At 47.8% G+C, this 22,885-nt stretch overlaps 2 protein-coding genes and 1 pseudogene across 2 annotated transcripts; all 3 read left to right on the top strand.

The window, feature by feature from the left end:
- The first annotated feature begins 27 nt into the window (after positions 1-27).
- On the top strand, positions 28-1,913 carry LOC120652726. The gene is made up of 7 exons (XM_039930624.1): positions 28-289; positions 401-455; positions 546-694; positions 779-859; positions 967-1,067; positions 1,169-1,231; positions 1,348-1,913. The coding sequence occupies exons 3-7, from the start codon at positions 661-663 to the stop codon at positions 1,447-1,449; spliced, it is 381 nt and encodes a 126-aa protein (XP_039786558.1). The 5' UTR covers positions 28-289; positions 401-455; positions 546-660; the 3' UTR covers positions 1,450-1,913.
- Positions 1,914-9,041: 7,128 nt separating this feature from the next.
- LOC120648176 lies at positions 9,042-10,099 on the top strand (annotated as a pseudogene).
- A 211-nt stretch (positions 10,100-10,310) lies between these two features.
- LOC120652727 (omega-3 fatty acid desaturase, chloroplastic-like) lies at positions 10,311-13,582 on the top strand. The gene is made up of 8 exons (XM_039930625.1): positions 10,311-11,056; positions 11,175-11,264; positions 11,363-11,429; positions 11,516-11,608; positions 11,717-11,902; positions 12,014-12,094; positions 12,886-13,023; positions 13,113-13,582. The coding sequence occupies exons 1-8, from the start codon at positions 10,566-10,568 to the stop codon at positions 13,299-13,301; spliced, it is 1,335 nt and encodes a 444-aa protein (XP_039786559.1). The 5' UTR covers positions 10,311-10,565; the 3' UTR covers positions 13,302-13,582.
- Positions 13,583-22,885: the final 9,303 nt, after the last annotated feature.

Below are 22,885 nucleotides of genomic sequence, written 5' to 3' on the forward strand. Positions count from 1 at the left end.
CAAGCTCAACGTTCAAAAATCGGTACAGTATACTACATTATTTACCAGTTTATTTTTATATGATTGATGATATTTACACTGCGAAATGTTTTGCTTTTTCTTCTTTTTACCCCAACAGGACTAGACAGTCTAAGCGATGTTTGCAGCTTTCATCCCCGTTTCAGCGTGCAATTTTTTTTTGTTTAACTCCTGGCTTCATTTTTATTTGAAGCAAGAAGATGGAGCTGGAACTGTACTGCCCTGCCCAAAAATAAGAGCACCAAGCCCTTGCGGCAGGCCACATTTCAAGGTGTCTAAATGTGGTTAATTACCAGCACAAAACTGCCCCAATCTCTTTCATCTCTTTGCTTTGCTACCCGCATCAGGAGCTCAAACTGACCTCCGTTATGTGGCATTTTAGGAATCGAAACAAGGGTGTCTTTCTCGCATTGATCCGCGTCCGTCCTCGGTTGCAGGTAAATCGATCTGAATTTGCTTTCCTCTCTCCATTAGAGGATTGTTTCTATACTAATTGCTGGTCCTTTTGCACGACGTGGATCTACCAGCTTGAGTTCTTGGCGATCTCATAAGAGGATTAGAGAGGAAACACGTGATCGAGAGAGTTTCACCGTGCGAAAAAACTAAGTTAACAGCGCAGGGCTCGGTCCTGTTGAGTTGTCAATGGGAAACAACCCAACACAGGAACTGGCAACTGGTTCTCCCTCTCTCTGCATTTCTATCTCGATTTGATTTGTACTTGTCCCTGGCGCATACTCAGCCAATCAACAATTCGCTGCAGATGACACCACGGTCGACGACAAAGCACCGTCAAAAGCAGCACCCCCATCCACGTCCGCTGTGAACACCAAGACCAAGACAGGTACGGCAATGGTTCCCAGCATGCATTTTGTGAAGGTGATGCTACGCATGGCTCTCCTTTTCGTTTCCTCATAATCACTCACAGTGCCTGCCTGCTACAATCGCCAGACGTGGAGAGAGAGCAACTGTTCGATGATGGATCAAGCGATGTTCACACGCCGAGGAAGAAAAGCACCCAGGAGATCCTCACCAAGTACAAATTCAAAGGGGTAATTTCCTTTCCACAGCACAATTCGCCAGCATTTCCAGTTCGTCGCTAGGTGATATGGTTTACCGGACTCTGACTGAATTCCTCCGTCGCACGCCGCAGGACGCCGCCGCCGCGGCGGCGCACGCCAAACAGAAGCTCATGGAGCGGCAGGAGAAACTCGCGGTAAATGATTCCGGTTCACGCCCAATTTCGGAGTAGAAAGTTTCTACTTTTCCCCGTGTTTACGGGCGCGGTCAGCCATGGTAGCTCATCGTCATCGCCATCCTCGCTGTGGGCAGAGAATCACGGAGCAATCCGCGGAGCTTGAGAGCGAGGCCGAGAACTTCGCCACCCTCGCCCAGCAGATCAGGAAAAACATGGAGAACAAATGGTGGAAGTGAGGATCCCACGGGCCACGGCCGGCGCGGCTGTGTGCCTGTGGATGTGCTCGCTGCTGCCTGTACAGTAGCTTGACGCAGTGCCTCGACGTCGACGGAGCGGGGCTCGGTGCTACGCCACGGTGACGTTGGGTCGCCGGCACGTGGGCCCGCGAGCTGCGTGTCCGGCGCCAGCGACTCATCGGCGTCACCGTAACTCGGCCATCGGCTTCATCTGTAACTCGGCCGTCGGCTTCATCTCCTCCCTGCCCAATCACGATCATTCTGACTTGTGAGCAACAGCATCGCCGTTGATTTCTCTCTGCTCGGTCACGATCATGCAGTAGCATCCGTTGCGCTCTGCATTCAAGGTGTTGCGTAGCAGCAGTAGCATGTGCTTTTTCCTCCGAAATTTCAGTTTCAGCCGGATGGTGTGAGTGTGATCTGCCGCTGCCGTCGTATAAATTCAGCAGTAGTACTACTAATCAGTATGGCTCCGATGGATGGACGACGACGGCTACCCCGGACTCGCCGCGGGATCGGAGCTTTTCGATGGTACGGCTACGGATGGCGCCGGGAAACTGCCGGTAGAACGGATGGCGCCGGGAGAGGACACGGCAGCGGCAACGCATCCGTGTCAGGTCTGCAGTGTCCGGTCAGATCGGAGGAGAATGCTGGCCCAGCACGTTCTCTTCTCTTCCTCCTAGGCAGCCCATACGCGGCGCAGCTGTTTTCCAGGTAAAGAATGAATGAATGGACGGACAGACTCGCAGGTTATCCTCTTCTGAACAACACAAACACAAGCAAGCAAAGGCAAACGATGATTCTCACAGCAGGGACGATAGGGATGAGCCAGTCTTCGTCTAATCACGAACCGGCATACTACACTGAAAAAGGCCCGCCGGGACATCACCCAAACAAATAAATTCCTAAACGAAAAAGAGTGACTAGCTAGTAGCCTAGTCTTAAAAATGAACCAGTACTGGTTCATCGGGTACTGCCTAGAGGTGGTAATGGGTCATGGCCCTATTGGCTTTTTCACAGCCTAACAAGACTTTTAAATTATTTAGTTTAAAATTGTATAAGATTAGAGTCCGGTTTTTTTAGAATCCAATCCTTAGATTTTCTAGTTCAAAATGTTAGACCCTTTACCACCGGTACTGGGGTTAGCTAGCTGTTCGCCGTGCCCCGTAGCACGCTGCTGATCGAAGGTGACGGAGGGGACCAAATCACCGAAACGATAGATTCGTGCCGGGCGCCGATCGACCACGAGGACCTCGTGTGGCTAGCTGCCGCCTGCCGGCCACAAACCGCGGCTCGCGAGCAAGGTCCTCCTGCTTAATTAGTCCACGTTTGAATTATTGCGCTTGATCTTTTCAAAAAAAATATTGCGCTTGGTTAGTGGGTGTAATGGGGCTCCGATGCGGTGCGCGCATGCAGCTGGCTAGGTCCCCGTCGTCGTCTGAGAGGGAAAAGGACAAAGGCATGACCAACCGAACAAAGCAAGGCCGCACCGGCCACGGTGACGGTGACGGTGACGTTGATGCATGCTACCACCACCACCACCGCAACTAATCCCTTCTCCGTCCACATAAATATCGGAGCGCGCAGTGGCCGTAAAGCCAAGCTAGCGATAGAGTGACCTCATCACTCTGGCCGCAATTAATTTTCCTAATCTAATTGTCCTGCACTAAGGTTAGCAGAAAAGATCTTTCGATTGACAAACAAAGAGGATCAGAAGAAGCAAATCGGTTTTCCCTCCAACCACTGCACACAGGCTAGTTTTGGCGCCTGTCCCGTGCAGAGTGCAAACGGGAAGAAAAAATCCTGGCGGAACGGAGCCGGCGAGCGGAGCCGAGCGCCAGAGCCCCATCCGAAAGAATCCGGCTCCTCCGCCGCGTCCACCAATCAGATGGCCGGCCGGAGCCACATGGGGATTGCACTCCGCCGCCCGGGGCCGCGGGCGTTCGGGGCCCAGGGCGCGCCAGCGGACGCCGTGTCCCGGCGCTGACCACGCGATCCCGCGCCGACCACCGAGCGCGACGTCGTCGCCTCCTGTCCACGGATCGCGGGCTCGGCGGCGCTGCGGCCACGAGTCCGCCGCGGGCGACGGCAGGGGCGCCTTTACGACGGCGAAGAGCCGTGCAGTTGGTCGTAGGGCTAAGACGGATCGAGTATATATGATTAGCTGGAAGTTGTTAGAAAATTAATAATATTAATGTAGCAGTATCTATCTATCTTCGACACCTTAAATTCAAACATTCTTAGTATATACAGTACAGCACTGCTTTTAATTATTTGCTATTTTTTAAAGACGAGCCAGCCAGTTTCCGATCCTGCTCCGGCCACGGACCAGGAGTTCAGGATCTCGGCCGGGTCCGAGCCCACATCCAGGCCCACATGGCACAGAAAACCTCCGATGTACCCAAGATTCGCTTCGGCCCTACCCATGCGGGCCCCGCCGTGTCAGCCTCGCGGCACCGCCGACCGACGACCACCAACTTGGGCTGCGCCGCGCCCTATCTCCACATGACACCGTCCATATGGGTTGGCTCATCAACGGCACTAAAACTCGGGTGCGCCAGTCTGAGCTGGTCCAGTGGATGCGTGTGATAGTATTATCGCAAGCTATGTTTTGCAAATTTAAAAGGCTATGTAACTATTGGAAACTATTTGAGAATGATCTGATTTTTAACTTTTTTGTATTGTATGAAACTTTGAATATTATTTTGGGTATCGAAATATTTTTTTTGTGGTGAAAAAAGGGATAAGATAGTTTATTAGGAAGGGCGGAGCACAATTAGTCTGATACTTAATGTATTTGCGAAAATATGTTGCGATTAGTAGATGTGTCATTTTTTTAGGAAGTAGTGGTTACATTTAAATATGATGCGTTATTGTGGAGATAGTATGAAAAGCCATAGAAGAATGGTGATCGAATTGTATGTATAGTGTTACTATTGTAGTACTAATGACGCGGCCTTGCCGCGTGGACCTGTATCCCGCGTTGTAGTACGGTAGTTGATGTGGATTTTAGTTCATGCATGTAGTTGTTGTGTACAGGCAAATGTATAATTTTTTTTAAAGCAACGTAGTTAAGTTGAATCCACTGTTCCATTATTTTCGCATAGATGTCATGGTCTGCAGCCCACTGTTGCAGTTGGTATGATTTAAGCATTCAATTGTCGTGACGTTAATATTTAAGTACTATAATATTTTGGGTATCGAAATAGAGGTATGACATTTGTTGCTGTATTTATTATGGTGAAAGAAAGGATAAAATAATTTATTACGGAGGGTGGTGGCGCGGAGCACAATTAGTCGGATACTTAATATAGTTTGTGAAATCATGTGACAATTAATAGATGTGATGTTTTTTAAAAAGTTGTAGATATATTAAAATATATCATGTTATTGTGGAGGTCGCATGAGGAACCGTCAGAAACAATAGTACAATATTTTTTTAACAAAATAATATATTCTGTTGAATGGATTATGGAAATAATTGTGGTGAAAGAAGGGCTAGATAATTTATTAAGGAGGTTAATGTATTTGCGAAATTATATTGCAATTAGTAGCGCATTTTTTTATAAGAGAGTGGTGGTTGTACTAAATATAACATGTTATTATGGAGGTAGTATGAGAAGCTATAGAAGAATGTTGATACGATATTATATTTTTAGTAAATTAAAATGTTATGTTAAATGAATTATAAAAATGCTTTGAATTTAAAAAACTTTGCTATACAGTGAAGTTGTAGATTTTGAATTTTTAGGCAACTTTTGTATTGATCACTTTTTATTTAAAGATATTTTGGTGTCAAAATTATAGGTGCAACATGTCGCATGTAAATGTTTGTTTAAATGAATTGCGAAAGCATTTTGAATTTTAAAATTTGCTCTATAATGAAGTTGTAGTTTTTGAATTCTTGATTAAATTTTATGTTGAGCAACTTTTGATTCCAACACGTTTTGGTGTTTAAATTGTACGTATAATGTTGCTCGTGTGGAAGTAATGGATGAAACGGGTTGTGGTTTGATTCAATTAAAATCCGAGGGTTTTTTTGTAAAAAAACTTGAGAGAGGATAAGGACGACGGGTTGATTTTATGAAAACTTAAGGTTTTATTTGCAAATTTTTTTCAACCATCATTGTTGGACTGCGGGTTGATTTCGAGAAAAGCTGAGCGCTTTTTCTTAAGTTTGAGGATTTTTTTGCAAAATGACCGGAGAAAGTAAGGCCATCCACCCGGCCGATCCGACGGCCGAAAACGGCCAGCGACATGGCGTGCTTCCTTGGGCTTGGAATTGCCCAGGATTTGTAGGGAGAGATGTGCCGCCCGCCGACGTGGGCACGCCTGCTCCACGGCTCCAACGGGAGTGCGGGACCTAGATCAGTACATGTTAACCATGGGAGTTATGACTAAAATTTATAACCGTGCGGACGATCAGATCTTCAAGCGGTTTCATTTTTTTTAAAAAAAGATCCAGACAGATTTCGTAGTACAGGGAACAATACAGGCGAACAGACCTCTAGAGGTTTCTTGGCCGGCAGGTATGGCGGCCATCATGACTTGCCATACTAGTGGCTCCACTGCTGCATGTATACCTGTAATCTACTCATAGCGAGTGGCATTCATAATGGATTGTCATATATACCATGACATACCTAAAATAATAATTTTAGATCATTAGCGATACAATTAAGAGCTTATTACCAGCAAAATATATGGATTATATCAAATTATATATAAAAAATTGTTACGACATACTCTTCTTCAAATCCTAGGTACGATAATGCCACGGTCGCGTCCTTTTCATTTACACGAGTCGTGCAACATGTTGGACAAACCCCACATGCATTATTATATATTAAAAAAAAGAGTACGTGACCAGCGCAGCAGCGCAGGCCGGCACAGCAGGGGCCAACAGAAAACGGGGCTTTTTTTTTAGTGGGAAAAATGGGGACTTGCATTGATAATAACACGGCCATCCGTGTCCGACGCCTTTTATGCTTGCGCACATGCTGTACGTTTGGAGTTGTTTGACCGACTTGCTTGGGGGCTCCTATATAATTTTCAGAGGATGGATAAATAATTTATTTATAAAGTCCACTAAAGTCCAGCTAATGGCCTATTTAATATTTTATTGAGAGAAATATTGAATCAACATCTCAAAAATATTAAACCAATGTTGAACCAGCATCTCAAAAATATTGAATCAACACGGCGCGCGGGGCCGGCCGGAGCACGTGGCGGGCGCGGGCGTGGGTCCATCGGCAAGATGACAAGCAAGCCATGGCAGGGCTTCCTCAGATGCAGAGCTCGGCCAGCAAACGCAAATCAAGCATTCCAAACAGGAAGGTTGGAAGGGCCACCTGCAAATCTGTCATCAGGCCGGAGACGGAGCTCCCCAATGAGAGTCCAAGAGGCCGGCACCCATGCCGAGCGGGCGCGAGCGTGGGCATGGGCAGGGCAGGGGCGCCGGCAGCCGGTGGGGGCGCGTGGCCCATGGCGGCACGCGGGGCCGGCCGGGGCGCGTGGTGGGCGCGGGGCCGCGTGGCGGCAGGCGCGGGTGCCTGCGTCGCGCGGGAGGAGATGTGGAGAGAGAGAGGAAGGAGGAGCGAGGGAGAGAGATGAAGTTAGGGTTTGGTTGGATTCAAATACTATAATTGTTTGTACGAATCTTAAATACTGGAAGATGGATATGAAAAATTTTTGTGGAATATATATATATATATATATATATATATATATATAATTCACCCACTTGCTCTGCTGCGCATACAATGAGACTTGGCGAGCCTGCTGGGCCCTGGTGCCTTTAAACTAAACGAAAAAAATGAAATGGAGCTCCTTTTTTTTATGATCGAAGGAAAAACAGAGATGCAGACTGATTGTTTGAAAATGCGAACGCGATGTGCTAGGTCGGCCAACCAGAGGGTGAGTCGGGGGATGACCAATTTGACCATCGACTGCCGACCGGTCCCCGCGACGGAGGCGTGCATTGAGGCCTTCTTTAGTTCCAAAATTTAAAATTCTAAAAATAGAAATCTTATATGCATGAAGTATTAAATCTAAATGAAATAAAAAATTAATGGCACAATTTACTTGTAAATTGTGAGCCAAATTTAATGAACCTAATCAGGTCATGATTAGACACCAAATTGACACAGTAATTCCTATAGTAACTATATACTAATGATGGTCTAATTAGACTCATTAAATTCGTCTCGCGATTTACGGACTAAATCTGCAATTAGTTTTATGATTAGTCTATATTTAATACTTCAAATATAAAAAATTTTCATTTCAAATTTTTTACACCCTGCATCTAAACAAGGCCGCCCATTCTCACTCTGAGCCTTCGATGCCTGCCACCAGCCAAGTCGTTGACATGGTATGGTACGGACTCGATCCAGGACTAGTAGAGAGGATCACTGATGACTGCCATGACATGGATCAACAAAAAGAAAGTCCCTCTGCACTGCTGAAAGAATACCTCCCACAGACGCACTAGACTTGAGACTAGTAACCCGGAAACAACTGACCAGTTCGTTTGATCGTTCGTTAGATTCGGCTTTGACTCCACCCTTACCGTCGTTAAAAACTCCTTTTTGACTAAAAGCCTCCGTCCGCAAAAAAAAATTAAAACTAAAACGAAGTAACGAGGCAAAATCATGCTTACCTTACCTGTCTCACTTGAACTCTCTCACCTTAGTTTAGTGTGGCGGGATGAAATACGCATCGTCGCCGTCGTGCCGGTTTCCACACGAGCGCACGATTTTTACACGACACACAAAGCCTTTTAGACCGACGTTTATTCCTCCATCGCGGGGGGGGGCGGGGGGGGGGGCAAAAGCGAGAGTCAACACGAATTTAAATTTAAAATTTTAAAAAAGCAGGCCGGGCCGCCGGCATGGAAGCCCCCTGGCTCCGTCCAGACTCCAGACCCACCCGCAACGATTCAAACGTGCCTAGTCTGAGCCTAGGTTAACCTAACCGGTGGGAACCGGTTACCGATCAAACCGGTCCGGTCCGGTTCCGGTTCCGGCCGGTACCCAACCGGCCAAAATTCAAATTTTAAATTTGAATTCAAAAAATGAAAAATTCCCAAAAAAATTCCTAAAAATACTTCAAAGTGTGATGAATCTAATGGTGTCAAATTTTCTCAAAAATTCATTCATTTAGTATAGTTTGTGGGAATTTAAAATTAAATCAAAAAAGAAAAAGAAAAAAAATGGGCCGGCCCATGAAGGCCCACCGATCAAACCGGTCAAACCGGCCGGTAAACCGGTCAAACCGGTCGGTAAACCGGTAAAACCGGCCGGTAAACCGATTGCACGGGAGCGTTTGAATTTCAAACCGGTCAAACCGGCCGGTAAACCGGTCGGAACCGGTTGCACGGGAAAATTTGAATTTGGATTTGAATTCAACCGGTTTCCACCGGTTACCGGCCTAACCGGTCCGGTAAACCGGTACCGGAGGGCGGCGGTAACCGGTTTCCGGTTGGGAAATAAAACCCTGGTCTGAGCTCGGCTCGTGCGGCTAGTCGTCGCCCGGGTCCGAGTCCAACCGCACCGCGTCGCGCCCTCCTCTATCGCGACGCGCACACGACCATGATCCCATCCATCCACCATCCGGGTCCGGCTCGCCACCACGCGCACGGCGCGTCGCACGGGCCGGCGCGCGGGGTATAAAGAAAGTGGAACAAATCAGGCTTTTTTTATGGCCCGGAAGAGTTGAAATTTCCTTCTTTGACCCGTTTTTGATGTTACATTCTTTGTATGGCCTTGCTGTGACCTCCGTGACTGCTCCGTTGGCGGCACGCCAACGACGCGGCCACAGGGCTCTCGCGCCCAACTGACAGGTGGGGCCCGCCCCTTCCCCAACCTCCCGCTAGGGGAGCCCGGCCCCGTGCCGCACGCCGGCTCCTGCTTGGCTCGCGCGCGCGCCAGAGGACGGGTCGCCGCCGCCGCCCCGGTCAGGAGCCAGCAGGGCGCGCCGGCGGGGGCAGACTAGAGGTGGAGAGCGGTGCAACACAGCAACCAGGTGCGGCGGAGTTCAAGCGCGACCTCAACCCGGAGTTCAAGCGCTTCCTTCTCGAGCCCCGCAACCTCAAGTCACTCCAGGCGCTGCTGCTCTACCACGTCCTCCCCGCGCGCCTTCCCTCTGACTCCAGGCCCGCCGCCTCCCACCCCACGCTCTCCGTGAGGAGGTCGAGCTCGCCGCCGCGGCCGATGGCGCAGCCAGCATGCGCGTCGGCCACGCCGCCGTCACGCGCCCGGACGCGGTGCTCCGCCCCGACGGGGTCATCCACAGAATCGAGTGCCTATTCGTGCCGCGCTCCGTGCAGGAGGACTTCAACCGCCGCCGCAGCCTCACCGCGATCTCGGTCGTGCTGCCCACGGGCGAGCCCGAGGTCGACCCGAGGACGCACCGCCTCAAGAAGCCCGCGCCGCCGGTGCCCCCCGGCGCGCCGCCCATGCTCCCGATCTGGGACGCCATGGCGCCCGGCCCGTCCATCGCGGACGGCAAGGAGAGGGAGAGGGAGAAGAAGGAGAGGCCGGCGGCCGCCGGGGACGCCGAGGTCGGATCGATGGGGCCGCCGCGCGGCACGGGGCCGGGGCTCCCCTGGCGGAGGTTGGGGAAGGGGCGGGCCCCACCTGTCAGTTGAGCGCCGAGAGCCCTGTGGCCGCGGTGGATGGACGGTGTTGGCCTGCCGCCTAACGGAGCAGTCACGGAGGTCACGGCGAGGCCATACAAAGGATGCAACATCAAAACTGGGTCAAAAAAGAAGTTTCAATTCTTCAGAGCCATAGAAGGGAGCGTATTTGTTCCACGGCCTTGCAGGGAATTTCCCCTATAAAGAACCCTGGCTCGCTGGCTCAGCGTTGCCCTGCCCAGCCCAGCTCCCGCTGCCCAGCCCTGCCAAGCCAAGCCCGTCGGCCACCGCACATCCCGGGGAACCCAATCCCATCGCGAACGCAGAAGATCCCGTGCCAGCGGGCTGCGGCGGCGGCGGCGGCGACGGTGGTGGACTGGACGGACTACTAGTAGCCATAACCCGTAGCCAATAGCCCGTCCATTCCATCCAGCCAGAGCCAGACCTCCCACCCGCATCCTCCTCCCCGCCGCCGGCAATGGCCCGGCTCGTGCTCTCCGAGTGCTGCGGCCTCGCGCCGCTGCGCCTGCGCGCCGGCCGGGGCGCCATTGCGGCGCCGGCGCCCCCCGCCGCGCTCTCCGCCGCGGCGCTGCCGCGCGGGCCCGCGGCCGCGGCCATCCACCGCGACTGGGCGCTCCGCGTCTCCGCGCCCACGCGCCTCGCGTCGGCCGTCGACGAGGGGGGCAGGAGGAGCGCCCCGCTCGGGGAGGAGGAGAAGGCCGCCGCGGGCGGGGACTTCGACCCCGGGGCGCCGCCGCCGTTCGGGCTGGCGGAGATCCGCGCCGCCATCCCCAAGCACTGCTGGGTCAAGGACCCCTGGCGCTCCATGAGCTACGTCCTCCGCGACGTCGTCGTCGTCCTGGGGCTCGCCGCCGCCGCCGCGCGCCTCGACAGCTGGCTCGTCTGGCCGCTGTACTGGGCCGCGCAGGGCACCATGTTCTGGGCGCTCTTCGTCCTAGGCCACGACTGGTACGGCTCCACCACCACGGCGCCATGCTAAAGATTGCATTAGATTTTTATTGTTCACTCGAGATTTAGCTTAAAGCTCGGCTCTTTGACATCTGCCGCATATGCCTGCTGTTTGCAGTGGACACGGGAGCTTCTCAAACAACCCCAAGCTCAACAGCGTGGTCGGCCACATACTCCATTCCTCCATTCTTGTCCCATACAACGGATGGTATGATGGTTGCTACCCATACGTTTCTTCTGCCTGCTAGTTTCCGGCCTGAATTATCTTGATGCTAAGGAAGATGCTGTATTTGAATGGAATTGCAGGAGGATTAGCCACAGGACGCACCATCAGAACCACGGCCACGTCGAGAATGACGAGTCCTGGCATCCGGTAGGTTTCCTGTTGCTTTCTCTTCGTGTGAGTTCTGGTGCCGATGAATTGTGCTTGATGGTTTCTCGAATTGTGATAACTTGCAGCTACCAGAGAGGCTGTACAATAGCCTGGACTTTATGACTAAGAAGTTGCGGTTCACCATGCCGTTCCCCTTGCTCGCATTCCCATTATACTTGGTGAGGCTAAGAGCTGACTATCGATGTCATGTGAATTCGACATTTTTTGCTTTGTACCGTGGCATTGGTGCTAAATTCCTGCTCTGCGGGTTCATGTGTGGTATGCAGTTCAAACGGAGTCCAGGGAAGACAGGATCACACTTCAACCCAAGCAGTGACTTGTTCCAACCTAATGAAAAGAAGGACATCATAACGTCAACCGCATCCTGGCTTGCTATGGTTGGTCTTCTGGCTGGTCTCACCTTTGTGATGGGTCCTATTCAGATGCTAAAGCTCTACGCTGTCCCATACTTGGTAAGAGCGACACATCTTCAATTTTAGCCTCACGTTCTGTGAAATGATAATTTGAATGGGTGGGGTGTGTGTGGTGGTGGGGAACTTATGTGTTGCTGCTGGTGTCTGCAGGTATTTGTTGCTTGGCTGGATATGGTCACTTACTTGCACCATCACGGCCATGAAGACAAGCTTCCTTGGTACCGTGGAAAGGTCAGTATTAACAATGCAGTCTTCCAATTTGTTAATGTTTCAAGATAATTGTAACATTCAAAAACTAGGGAATAAGCCATTTTTTGCTTGGTTATAAGCTTTTAAATGTTTACCTCAACTAAATCAGGGCGCTTGGTCGTTTATAATAGTATCTTGCATATTAGAGATGATGCAAACTCTTGCAAAGAGTACAGGTGCAAAGAGTGATTAATACAACCAACATGCATTGGTGAATTGCAGAATCACAATAAACTTTATAAATTTGGAAGATGTGTGAGGACACACCCTGCCACAAATGCTAGATGTGCAATGACTTCCGCACCTTTTGATTTATCTTGGATAAAACCAGCTGTTGCCCATAACACCACTTGCCTTCAGTTTCTGTAGCCTATCTGTTATTGCTCGTATATACATGTGTGATAGCCTGATATTCAAGATGTGGTGTGCAAGTGGCCAACGTGGCTGTGAAACCTTAAGTCAGAGAAACCCTAGTGGTGGACATTAAGAATCAAAGGTCTAGCTTTTCATTTGTCACGTTCTGGAGTAAGATCTAATTGGAGGATGCTATGGAAGTATAGAACAAAAATGTCAGATTCTCCTGTTGTCCTTTTAAGGGGAAATGATGTAACTTCCTATTTTTGTCGCCTACCGGAGAGTATTGCTAGCTCAGTCTATTATATACTTTTCACTTGCTTTCAGGTTATCAAGTGCTCTTCATTTATGGTTAGCCTATCTTGATTTTTCCTTTTGATGATTGCTTATTGATACCATATTGTCTTTTGCTCTATTAGGAATGGAGTTATCTGCGTGGAGGACTGACGACGCTCGATCGGGACTATGGATTGATCAACAATATCCATCATGACATTGGAACTCATGTCATCCATCACCTTTTCCCCCAAATCCCGCATTACCATCTCATTGAGGCGGTAAGAGTCTGCCTGCCCTATGGTTGTTTTTTTTAGTTTCTGTTTTTTGGCTAGACCCATAAGTCATATTACTTTTGGATCACCTGCAGACTGAGGCAGCAAAACCAGTGCTTGGCAAGTACTACAAAGAACCAAAGAAGTCAGGTCCTCTACCGTTGCATCTATTTGGGGTGCTGTCAGAAAGCTTAAAGCAAGACCACTATGTTAGCGATACGGGAGACGTAGTCTACTACCAAATTGACAAGATGATGAACACCTCTGCACAAAATTCAGATTGACATAAACCATAGCTAGTAGCCTATTCTTCATTTTTCTCAGGGGACTGTGCCTGAAGACGCGTCCAGCCTCCTGGGACCTCTGATTGGTGTGCGAGTCCATTGATATTTCGATTCAAGAATGTAAGTTGGCGAAACATTAATCATGCAGAAAAGAGGGTAAATGTAATTCTTTCCAATGATGGAAGACGGAGGCTGCTGCCTCCTATGTAACAAAACAAACATGTGATTCTTTGGACAAGAGGTATATTACAGTAAAGAGCGGAAAAAGAGCTTTAGCTACCTGAAGGCTTTCTGAGTGTCTTTATGTATCTTTTGTGCAAAGGCTTTCTTGCCTCTGATGTTTCAGCTGTCCCGAGCGCGACATGAGCCTGATCATGGCGAGGTGCCGTCCTTGGCAATTGGCATACTCAAGGCGCTAATACTTTGCTGGGAAGTGGGAACCAGTAACACTGCATTCCGATGGCATTGGCAAGAGGGAAAGAGAGCGGGCGATCCTCCTCTGCAGCCATCGTTTTCCGGCATTTGGAAAAGGCCCCATCGCTGTCACGGTTTTGCTGTCCTCGTGAGCAGTGAGGTTGAGTAGTGGTGGCAGTTGCTGTGTTGAGTCCCGGTGGGATCTAATCCAGCGCGCGCTCCTCTGGCCCTTGAAAAATCTGCACCCTATCTTGTGGTGTGGTGTGGGCGTGTGGCCGTCGTTCGGTTGAGGCGCCAAGTTCAGACTTCAGAGCGACGAGCACGACGGTGGCCAGAAACAGAGCGCTCCCTCCGAAACAAGAAACGTGGAGGCCCGGCGCCAAGTGCTCCATGTCGAATCGGAAACGAAGGGCATGGCGACACGTTTTGGGTTCTCGTCAGGGGTCAGGGGGGAGGCGTCAGGCGTGAGACCATTTCTCGGTCTCGGTCTCGGTCTGGGAACGACGGCGGACCCAGTGGGTGGGCCGGATATGCCCCTGCATACCTAAAATATCAGCCCTGCTTAATAAAAAACTCTCAATCATCAAAGATTCAAATTAGTCGTTGGTCGTGGCTGCACCCTCACGCAGGCATAGCAGCGGAGCAGCTTGACGGCGTGACTCCGCGTCGGCACGTCCGTGGGGCAGCTGAGCGGCTCTGTCTGGGCTTGAGCATCTGCCGCCGTTTGGCGCGCTGCGCGCGGCCAGTGGGCGGTGGGGGTGGGCTGCTGGCTGCTGCAGACCTAGCTGTGCCGCATGCATCCGCCGACCAACGGTGCCTCGGCCCTCTCCCGCTAGCTCGGCAGCTTCATTGCCTCACAAACACATCCTCTAGTATGAAATTTGTGAAACTCTAACCGTAGCTCGCTAATTTTTTATAGAGATTGAACAATTGGACAGTTGCAAATTAGTGTAGGATATAGGAATAGATTGAGTGTTGCTCCTTTTTTATGATTGTCTTGTCACATTCATTAAGCGGGATATTTTCTTTGAGATGGATGAAAATGATATAATCGAGACTTTCATGAAGTTTAGAAATCGTAGACCAGACAAGAAGTAGCTTCTTTTATTCATTTGAATTAGTATGTTTGAACTATTTGTATTAACATCGGTATTTAACTCTTGAATTTAAAACTTAGAATGTAATTTTTATTTTTTGTACCGAATTTTTTGGTGAAATTTAAATTCAATTACCGACTTATATATGGATTATATCAAATTAGAAGTGGAAAAAATATTGTGGCATACCCTCCGTGAAATCCTAAGTACGCCGGTCGAACGAACACTATCCGAACATGGAAAGGCGATGGTAGAAGCATTGATTCTTCGATGAATCTTATAGGCGATGGTAGATCTGAACCTCGCCAGTCGTCACCTCACCGTACCGCTGTTAAGTTTGTGTACCTGAATTCTGAGCTCCTCATACGTCTCGGTCTCGCGCGCCTGTCAGCGACTGCCTGTCTGACTGTGTGTAGTTTTTTCCCCTTATTTCCTTCGAGCACCAGAAGTTGAAGAATTCAAAAGGGAAAAGCCTACATCTCACACACATCTATCGCTCAAAACCTTTCTTGTCAGCCGCGGAAACATGGGGTCCACCTTGGCACTGCGACATTTCCCCTCTCGTTCCGATTTTGAAAAAGCCATGTCTCATTCCTGCAATCCTGGCGCTTGCGTTGGCCGTCTCTCTCGTACGTATCTCGTCTCCCTGTGTGACCCGTATCCAAATTACATCATGCCAGATTGAGTCAGAAGTCAGAACCAGGCCTGTATTCTTCTCGTATTCTTCGCACGCATATGCGTTTGTGGATTTCGGGAGTTGCAGTTCCGGAATGCAGCGACCAAGAGAAACACAACATGATCACGTACCCCTGCGCTAAAAAAATACTCTACTGCCAATCTTCAGCAGAATTTTTCTCTCACACCAAATCAGCACCAGCCATCAGCCACCAACTAACTAGCAGTATTTTTCTCTCATATCAAATTAGCACCAGCCACATCCAGCAGAATAGAGTGAAAGAAAGATTCTTAGATCACCATGAAGCGCATTAATAAACTCATCTCATACCATCTTAGAAGACCTAAAATTGGTGAAATTTCTCCGCTGTTATTGTTTCACGTCATTTTCCCCCCTGACCGTTAGATCTCAGGGCAACCGTTAAGATGTAAGAATATATCACCAATAATATATTGATGACGTCTGTATCTAGAAAAGCCAACGTTTCACGTCATTCTTACATCTTAGGTCTTACTGTTTTTTATGCTATCACATTTCTACTTAAAAACAGTATCTATTGCTGGCTAACAAGCCATATTGACACATAAACAGTGGCCCAATACTAAGATTGCCGAGCTAAAATTGCTACTGCCGCCATCCTAATTTACAATCCGTTTTTATTTTTCTAAATATATATTTTTTTGCTATACATCTAAATTTATACTATGTCTAAATATATAACAAAAATATATAAAAAAACAATCAAAACAAGTTGTAATTTGAGACGGAGGGAGTAATGTTTAACTTTTTTTTTTAGTGTGAGGGAGTAGTGTTTAACTAGAACCGGGAAGCACCGCTGTCGGGCGGCCGGCCTGGCCTGCTAGCTAGCTATCCCTCGCAAGTTTACAGCCGGAGACGGTGGTGTCAACAAAGCCCAGTTCGTATTGTTTCACCTGGGCTTCCATGAATCTTTGGGCGGGCTAAAAGAAGCCCGTGTACTGCTTTGAGCAAACCAATTCAACCAGTCAGAATAGGTCTGTTCTGTTATCAACCCATCATCTGGGTACTCTAAAAAAAAACATCATCTGGGCTCTGAAGGGCCCAATAATAATTTTACTTCCATGTCACTTTTAGATGTGGCAAATGTCCATCCTCTTGGACCAAAAGATTGGCTGGACTGACCTGTACGTAGCCACAGGGTCTTTCTTAAAAGGTCCGAAAACAACCCCTCTGGGAAAGGAAGAATAATATCTTTAAAGGGAAAAAAAAGAGGAAAATTGACTCGTGAGCATTTGCCATTCGGTCTGTGCCTATCTATCCAGACGCGTTTCCCATGTGCAATCTAAAAGTAATAAACCTGCCATTGTCTTTTTTTTTTTATGAGAACCAGCCATTGTCTTGACGGGCGAAAAGGAGCACGCGAACGCATGGCGTCCCTGTCCTGCAATTGCGAGACCTGGAGATCTCTTCAATGTCGGCGGGTGAGCACCGGAGCCGCGCATCGCTGACAGCCTATACCCTAGCCCCTAGGTGTCGTAGGGCTCCACGACATATTCCTAGCTAGTCACGCACCGTCACGTTTCGGCGCTGTAGCACGCGCGCGGATTGAAACGTGGCGTGCCGGACCAAATCGAAAACAAAAAAAATCTCGCGGCCGCCGGGGAGCGAAACGTTGTGGTTGCAGCAGGGGTCGGTGCAGCGCCGGCCGCGTGTTCGTTTGCCGCCCGCTCCGCGCGCGGCGCAAGCGGGGCGCGACTGGCGAGTGGCCCGCGGCCGTGCCAGCGGCGCGCGCGTCGCGTCACCGACTGGCGTCGCGGTCCGCCGGGCGCGTCGACATTCACACGCGCGCGCGCACGTTGCCCCCGCCCGACCGCGGCGCCGTTCACGGCCGGCCCTGCGGCTCCGTCGTCGTGTGGCTCCGCGCGCTCGAGACGTCCGCGGGCGTTGCTCTCGCGCGCTGGTCCAGGAGATCGAGTCCACACTGTGGTGAATGGTGATGTCCAGGAGTTGGACGGCAGGCCGCGCGAGGCGCCGGGCGCGGCACCACCGGCCAGCTAGCCCCGCGCGCGCGTTCGAGAGAGCGGCGTAAGGCGTGCGTCAGCGCCGAGGTAGACACCTAGTACGAGCTACTGGTAGCTAGCAAGGGCACTCTCTGGGATATGCGTGGACGGCGGTGCGTGCGTGTTTGCCAGAAGCGGGCCGGGCACTCTAGTAGAGGAGCTAGCTAGGGAAAGGGAATGGATGGACAAAGGAAAATCGTCCGATCCGTTCCTGAACGTAGCGTGCGTCGAGTGTGCGCGCACTACGTACTGACACGCCAACGGGGGACAGGACATCCGTAGCTTGTACTGGACAGGGGGCAGATCATGCTGCACTGGCAGTTTTTCGCACCTTCTTATCATGCTGTAAGGGCGAATAATCATGGTCACTGTTGTAAAAGGCAAAACCGTACGAGAGCATCGCATCAGAAGGACGATACCGCCATGAATGATTGTGTATGTCTAGCTATTTTGCTGGGGCCGGCACTGAATGGTGTCAAGATCGGAGATCATCTGGTTGGAGACTTGGAGTCAAAAGAGGCCCAATTGGGCTGCGAGCGCAGGCGTTGAGTTGGCCAGATTAGGACGCGGGAGGATCACACTAGCTGCCTTTGAATATTTTACTTTTTGCTCATCCGATCCAATTCTGAAACATGTGCGTGACAACAACCCTGGGTGTGTTTAGATCCACGAAAAGGTAGATGAAAAAGTCGCATCGTACACTGTAGCACTTTTCGTTTGTTTGTGGTAAATATTATCCTACCATGATATAACTAGGCTCAAAAGATTCGTCTCGCGACGTACATCAAAACTATGCAATTAATTTTTTTATTTACCTACATTTAGTACTCCATGCATGAGTCATTTGCTATATTTAATATTTCGATGTGATTTTAATGTGATGGAAAGTTTGGAAAATTAGGAAGAGTTTGGGGTATCTAAACACACCCCCTCTCGTTTGATATATTTGCCGTGCGGACTCTCCCAAAGTGCCGTGTGACTTGTGTCCCGATCGATCCTCATCATTGAATCTACCTACCACCTGGCCTGGTGACACGTTCCGTCTACTTTTTATTATCAAAGAATGAAATGGAGGATGGAAGCAGATCGGATTCGGATATCTCGGATATCCGTCTTCCTATTTGTCATCCTCTAGGATGGAAGCAGATCGGATTATTCGTACGGATACGGATTCGGATATCTCAGGGATCCGCTTTTCTCCTTCATTCTTTGCCGTTTCCATCCCTTGTTATTACTGTGCAAGCTAGTTACATGGATCTGAGATGTCTCTTCGTTTAGCGCGGCAGTTGGAGTGTTCAGAACTACTATCTAGCTAGCAATTCCCCTTCGAACAAACCATCAACAAGTAGCTAGCAGCTAGGGTGAGCTGGGGCTTTGAATTTTCCGCAAACGAGACCGACCGGTTAAAGAAGCTGTGTCGCAAGTTCTCCCGTGCAGGATCTCGTCAAGATTATTGCAAATTGTTTAAGGCGCCGTTTGGCATAAAATGTCACTGGCCGATATATCATATCAGAAAGAAGCTCAAATTAAAGTTAGCTACCTCTAGCTAACTCCTATAGGTTATTGGCTTATTGCGCGCCCACTTGCGAGGGACCGATTGGACGAGGTAGTACATTATCCACTTGATCCACATGCGCAATGTTTAAGCTTTTTTGATTTGTTCATATAACCTAGACCACATTGCATTGCATTATCCACGTATAGTGAGATCATGGACTGAATCGAGAAGGGACTACTACTGTTAACAAAGAAACAGACCAGAAATCGAGCTGTTGCTTATGGCTTATGACGCGTTTTTGCTAGCTAGGAGTTGCATCCATAGCTGCAAACCAAAATCATGTGTCGGCCACATTTCCAGCGTCACATCATTCGACCTCGTCATCTACAATTAATGGATTGCTCATCATCATGTTAAATGTTTATCGTCGATCATAAATAGTGCCACACATCTGTTGACATTACAAAGATGCTAGAGTGGCAAGAAATGATAGATGTTCTGTACATTAATTAATGACATCCATATTAGCTATATTAGTGTGCTTTTGAAGAAAAAAATTGATGCAATATGGCATGCCAATTTTTTTATATAATTTGTTTATCCTTTTAAAACAAAAGATCATTTATTTCTAATTATCTCATGATCTGAACCTTAATGCTATGATTACTCAAAACACGTGAATTGAATATCAGACACACAGGGCTAGCTAGCAGCAGCCTGGCATGCGTGAATGGGAGTAGTTCAAGTGATGAGTCACGCCTACTACTGATGAATTCTTAACACTGTGAAGGTAGAAAACTAGTTAATTATCAAAGGCATGCGAAATAAGAATATGAGCAGCATCATACATGTATGCTTAAACGTGATTTAAAAGGCAGCTAGCCTGGGAAGAGGACAGCGTTTGTGGGGTTGGTTGGTGCCCAGAGAAGGATTTTTTGGGCAAGTACATTGGAGACGTCTAATAAGCAGTCTCATGCAATGACTTGTCATCTTGAGACGACTGAAGATATAATAACCTCTACAATATATAGGTTGTTGTTTTATTGAGTCGTAGTAGTACCATATCCCTTAATTTGTGGAATAAAAAAAGTAATGTTGTGAGTAGCATGATGACAACAACTCGTACAATATTAGTGGTAAGTAAGCGGTTTCATACTCCTTAATTTTAGCCTATGAGGCGGCTGTTGCATGAAGCAACCATCTCATTCTCTCCCACCCCCCTCTCTCCACATCACAAAAATCCTATGTAGAATAGCATGAGGCAACCTATGAGAGACCGATGACGTGTAGCAAAGTAGCAATGTAGTTGCTCAGGCCTAGCCTTTCTTTGTCGCCTCATATTAACCGCGCTTTCACATGGTGAATCAATATATTTCTAATCTCTGTCATCTTTTATTCATCGAGGGAAAAAGGAACGTTTAGGTTTCCAATTTGTCTATTTGAAGGATTATTATATATTGCTCCGAGTCTGACCTTTTTCCACTAGGAGTACCAGTTCAGCCTTCCTAGCTCCTTCAGCGTCTCATATGATTCACATGTACGTACAACTAACAAACATGCACCCTGTGTGATTTGTCAATCAAATTGATGGAAATTTAATTGCTTCTGGAAAAGGGCAGCGCCTGGATCTTCTAGAGAAAGAAACTTGACAATGCATGTGAAGAAATTGGGGAGAGAGGTGTGACCTAAATTGTTCCATCGATTATTGCATATATATATATATATATATATATATAACGAAGGAAAAATCGCTCAAACTAGAGCAGGTAGCTAGAAAAAGACATCCGTAATCATGACGACACTAATTGCAAAAAATATACATACTATGTAGAAAGTCATATCTTAACTAAAGTAAAGGAACTGAGCCTATATAAATATACGTTCATGTGGTTCATGTGGTTGAGGGTACGGTGTGGATGTGTACGTCTAAAAACCTTTGAACTTTGTGTCCTCATCAAGACTAGTTTTAAAATATCTATTTGTTCTTAACATGAAGTTTGTGTATAGTTTGATATTTATGGCCCTCCCGTGTGTCTCTCGTGGTTTGAGAGCATATAATTAACTCATCTACCCTGGTTCGAGGATCAGACCCAACTTAATGATCAACACCCGGGGAACATCTTTTCCCATGGCCAGTCTCAGTGGGACTGTGTCACTGTGGGAGTGTCACCAGCACAATTACTAAGACTGCAAATTAGGTAATCGAGACGGAGGGGTGTCATGGTGATGGCACTCCTCTTACATCCCATGATATATATACTCTCTCTCTCTTTTCTGTTCATAATTAGGCTGCCACATCAGCAAATTTAATACCCATGACATCCGCACACTAAGATTGGCCTGAGTTCGATCTGTATATTTGACCTAGCTAGCTAGATAGCTAGATCCAAAGGATCCTTACTTAGCCCACGTGCATATGTGGCTCAAAGAGATAGAGAAGTCTAACCAAACAGACTACTAGCTATAGCCAGCAACCCCACGTACGCACTGTTGATGGTGCCGTGCCCCCCTTTTTTTAATTACAGATAGATCATAGATGGAGCACACTTACACACACTATGTCACTGCCACACACACGAATACCATATTCAGACACTCGTGAGTGCATGTTCCTCGTAACCTCGCTGAGAGCATCTCCAGCATATACTCATCCCTTCCAATACTATAAAACTATCTCTTTGGTAATGTAAGGTGCTCCAACATACTACCAATTCCATCCCTGATACCAAAATATTTTTAGTGATTACCAAAATACACTCTCTATTACCCAAATGCAGGGGAATTCTTTCATCTACCATATCATTGAGTAATCTGCTACAACACTGGCTATAAAAAAATGAATAAAAACTATTATCAGTGATGGAGAGAGAAAATATATAGAGTATGAGAGATGAGTAATCTGCTGGAGATTTTTCTGTAACATCGGTCACGCCTAAAACCACACTAATTAAGATCTTGGTGCTGCACCACCTCTTCAATTTGAATTTAACAACGCTTCTTCATTTCTTTGTTTCTCTATTTTTTTAAAAAAAACTCAGGTAATAATATATTCCATAATCTTTTTCCATTAAGGATACAAAAATATAGCTATATAGCTGCAATGATTTTACTTCGTACGTACCTCTAATTAATGCTTTGAAAGAGGAGAGTTGGCATGTATGATTCTAGTATCATGTTATTTGATATAGAAGTATGGATGGTCATTTTATATATCGATTTTTAACTTGGATTCCTGTATTAGTGTGCACAGTTTTGTTATGAAAAAACGTAGAATAATATATGCAAACTATAGCTAAACATGCCAGAATTATTATTCGTCTATCCTAGGCAAACATGACATATCATTGCTACCTGTAGCTAGCTATAAACTGCCAGAAATAAAATATTTTAGATAAATCTCGAAGTTGTAAAAATAAATTTCAAAGTTTTGGATCTTAATAACCAAATGATATAAATATTTCTAACCTAGGATAGGACACCTGCCGTCCAAGGAGAAGGCAGAACTTTAATTTTCGTACTCCACGTCACAATTAAGTATGCGTTTTCGTCGTGTTGCAAAAAAGGCGCTGTTGTTCGGCCCAATGTGTGAGCTAGAATCACGCATGCTCCACTTGCTTTATGTGCATATTGTGCTCTTAAAAGTCGCGAGTGAGAGCGCTATGGCACGCTAGTAGCACTCGCTCTGGTGCCGTGCTGGACATGCTCTTGCGTATATATGGTGCAAGAGAACGCAAAACATGCTTTCCTTTTTGCTCTCAAATTAACATCAATGTGAAACTAGCTAAAGATTTCGGCGCTTTTTGTCGGCTGAACAGGTGATGAAATTAAAGCGAAAGCACCTGACGTATTTTATAGATGGA

The sequence above is a fragment of the Panicum virgatum genome, chromosome 9K (genome assembly GCF_016808335.1).
Source record: "Panicum virgatum strain AP13 chromosome 9K, P.virgatum_v5, whole genome shotgun sequence".
Classification (NCBI taxonomy): domain Eukaryota; kingdom Viridiplantae; phylum Streptophyta; class Magnoliopsida; order Poales; family Poaceae; genus Panicum; species Panicum virgatum.

What these genes read in the sequence shown, in the direction of transcription:
- LOC120652726 (XM_039930624.1), top strand. Translation starts at nt 661, where the DNA reads ATGGGAAACAACCCAACACAGGAACTGGCAACTG. An exon ending in AACACAGGAACTGGCAACTG is followed by an intron (nt 695 to 778) that starts GTTCTCCCTCTC and finishes AATTCGCTGCAG; the next exon opens with ATGACACCACGGTCGACGAC. An exon ending in GAACACCAAGACCAAGACAG is followed by an intron (nt 860 to 966) that starts GTACGGCAATGG and finishes TACAATCGCCAG; the next exon opens with ACGTGGAGAGAGAGCAACTG.
- LOC120652727 (XM_039930625.1), top strand. Translation starts at nt 10,566, where the DNA reads ATGGCCCGGCTCGTGCTCTCCGAGTGCTGCGGCCTCGCGCCGCTGCGC. An exon ending in CTTGTCCCATACAACGGATG is followed by an intron (nt 11,265 to 11,362) that starts GTATGATGGTTG and finishes ATGGAATTGCAG; the next exon opens with GAGGATTAGCCACAGGACGC. An exon ending in ATGACGAGTCCTGGCATCCG is followed by an intron (nt 11,430 to 11,515) that starts GTAGGTTTCCTG and finishes GATAACTTGCAG; the next exon opens with CTACCAGAGAGGCTGTACAA.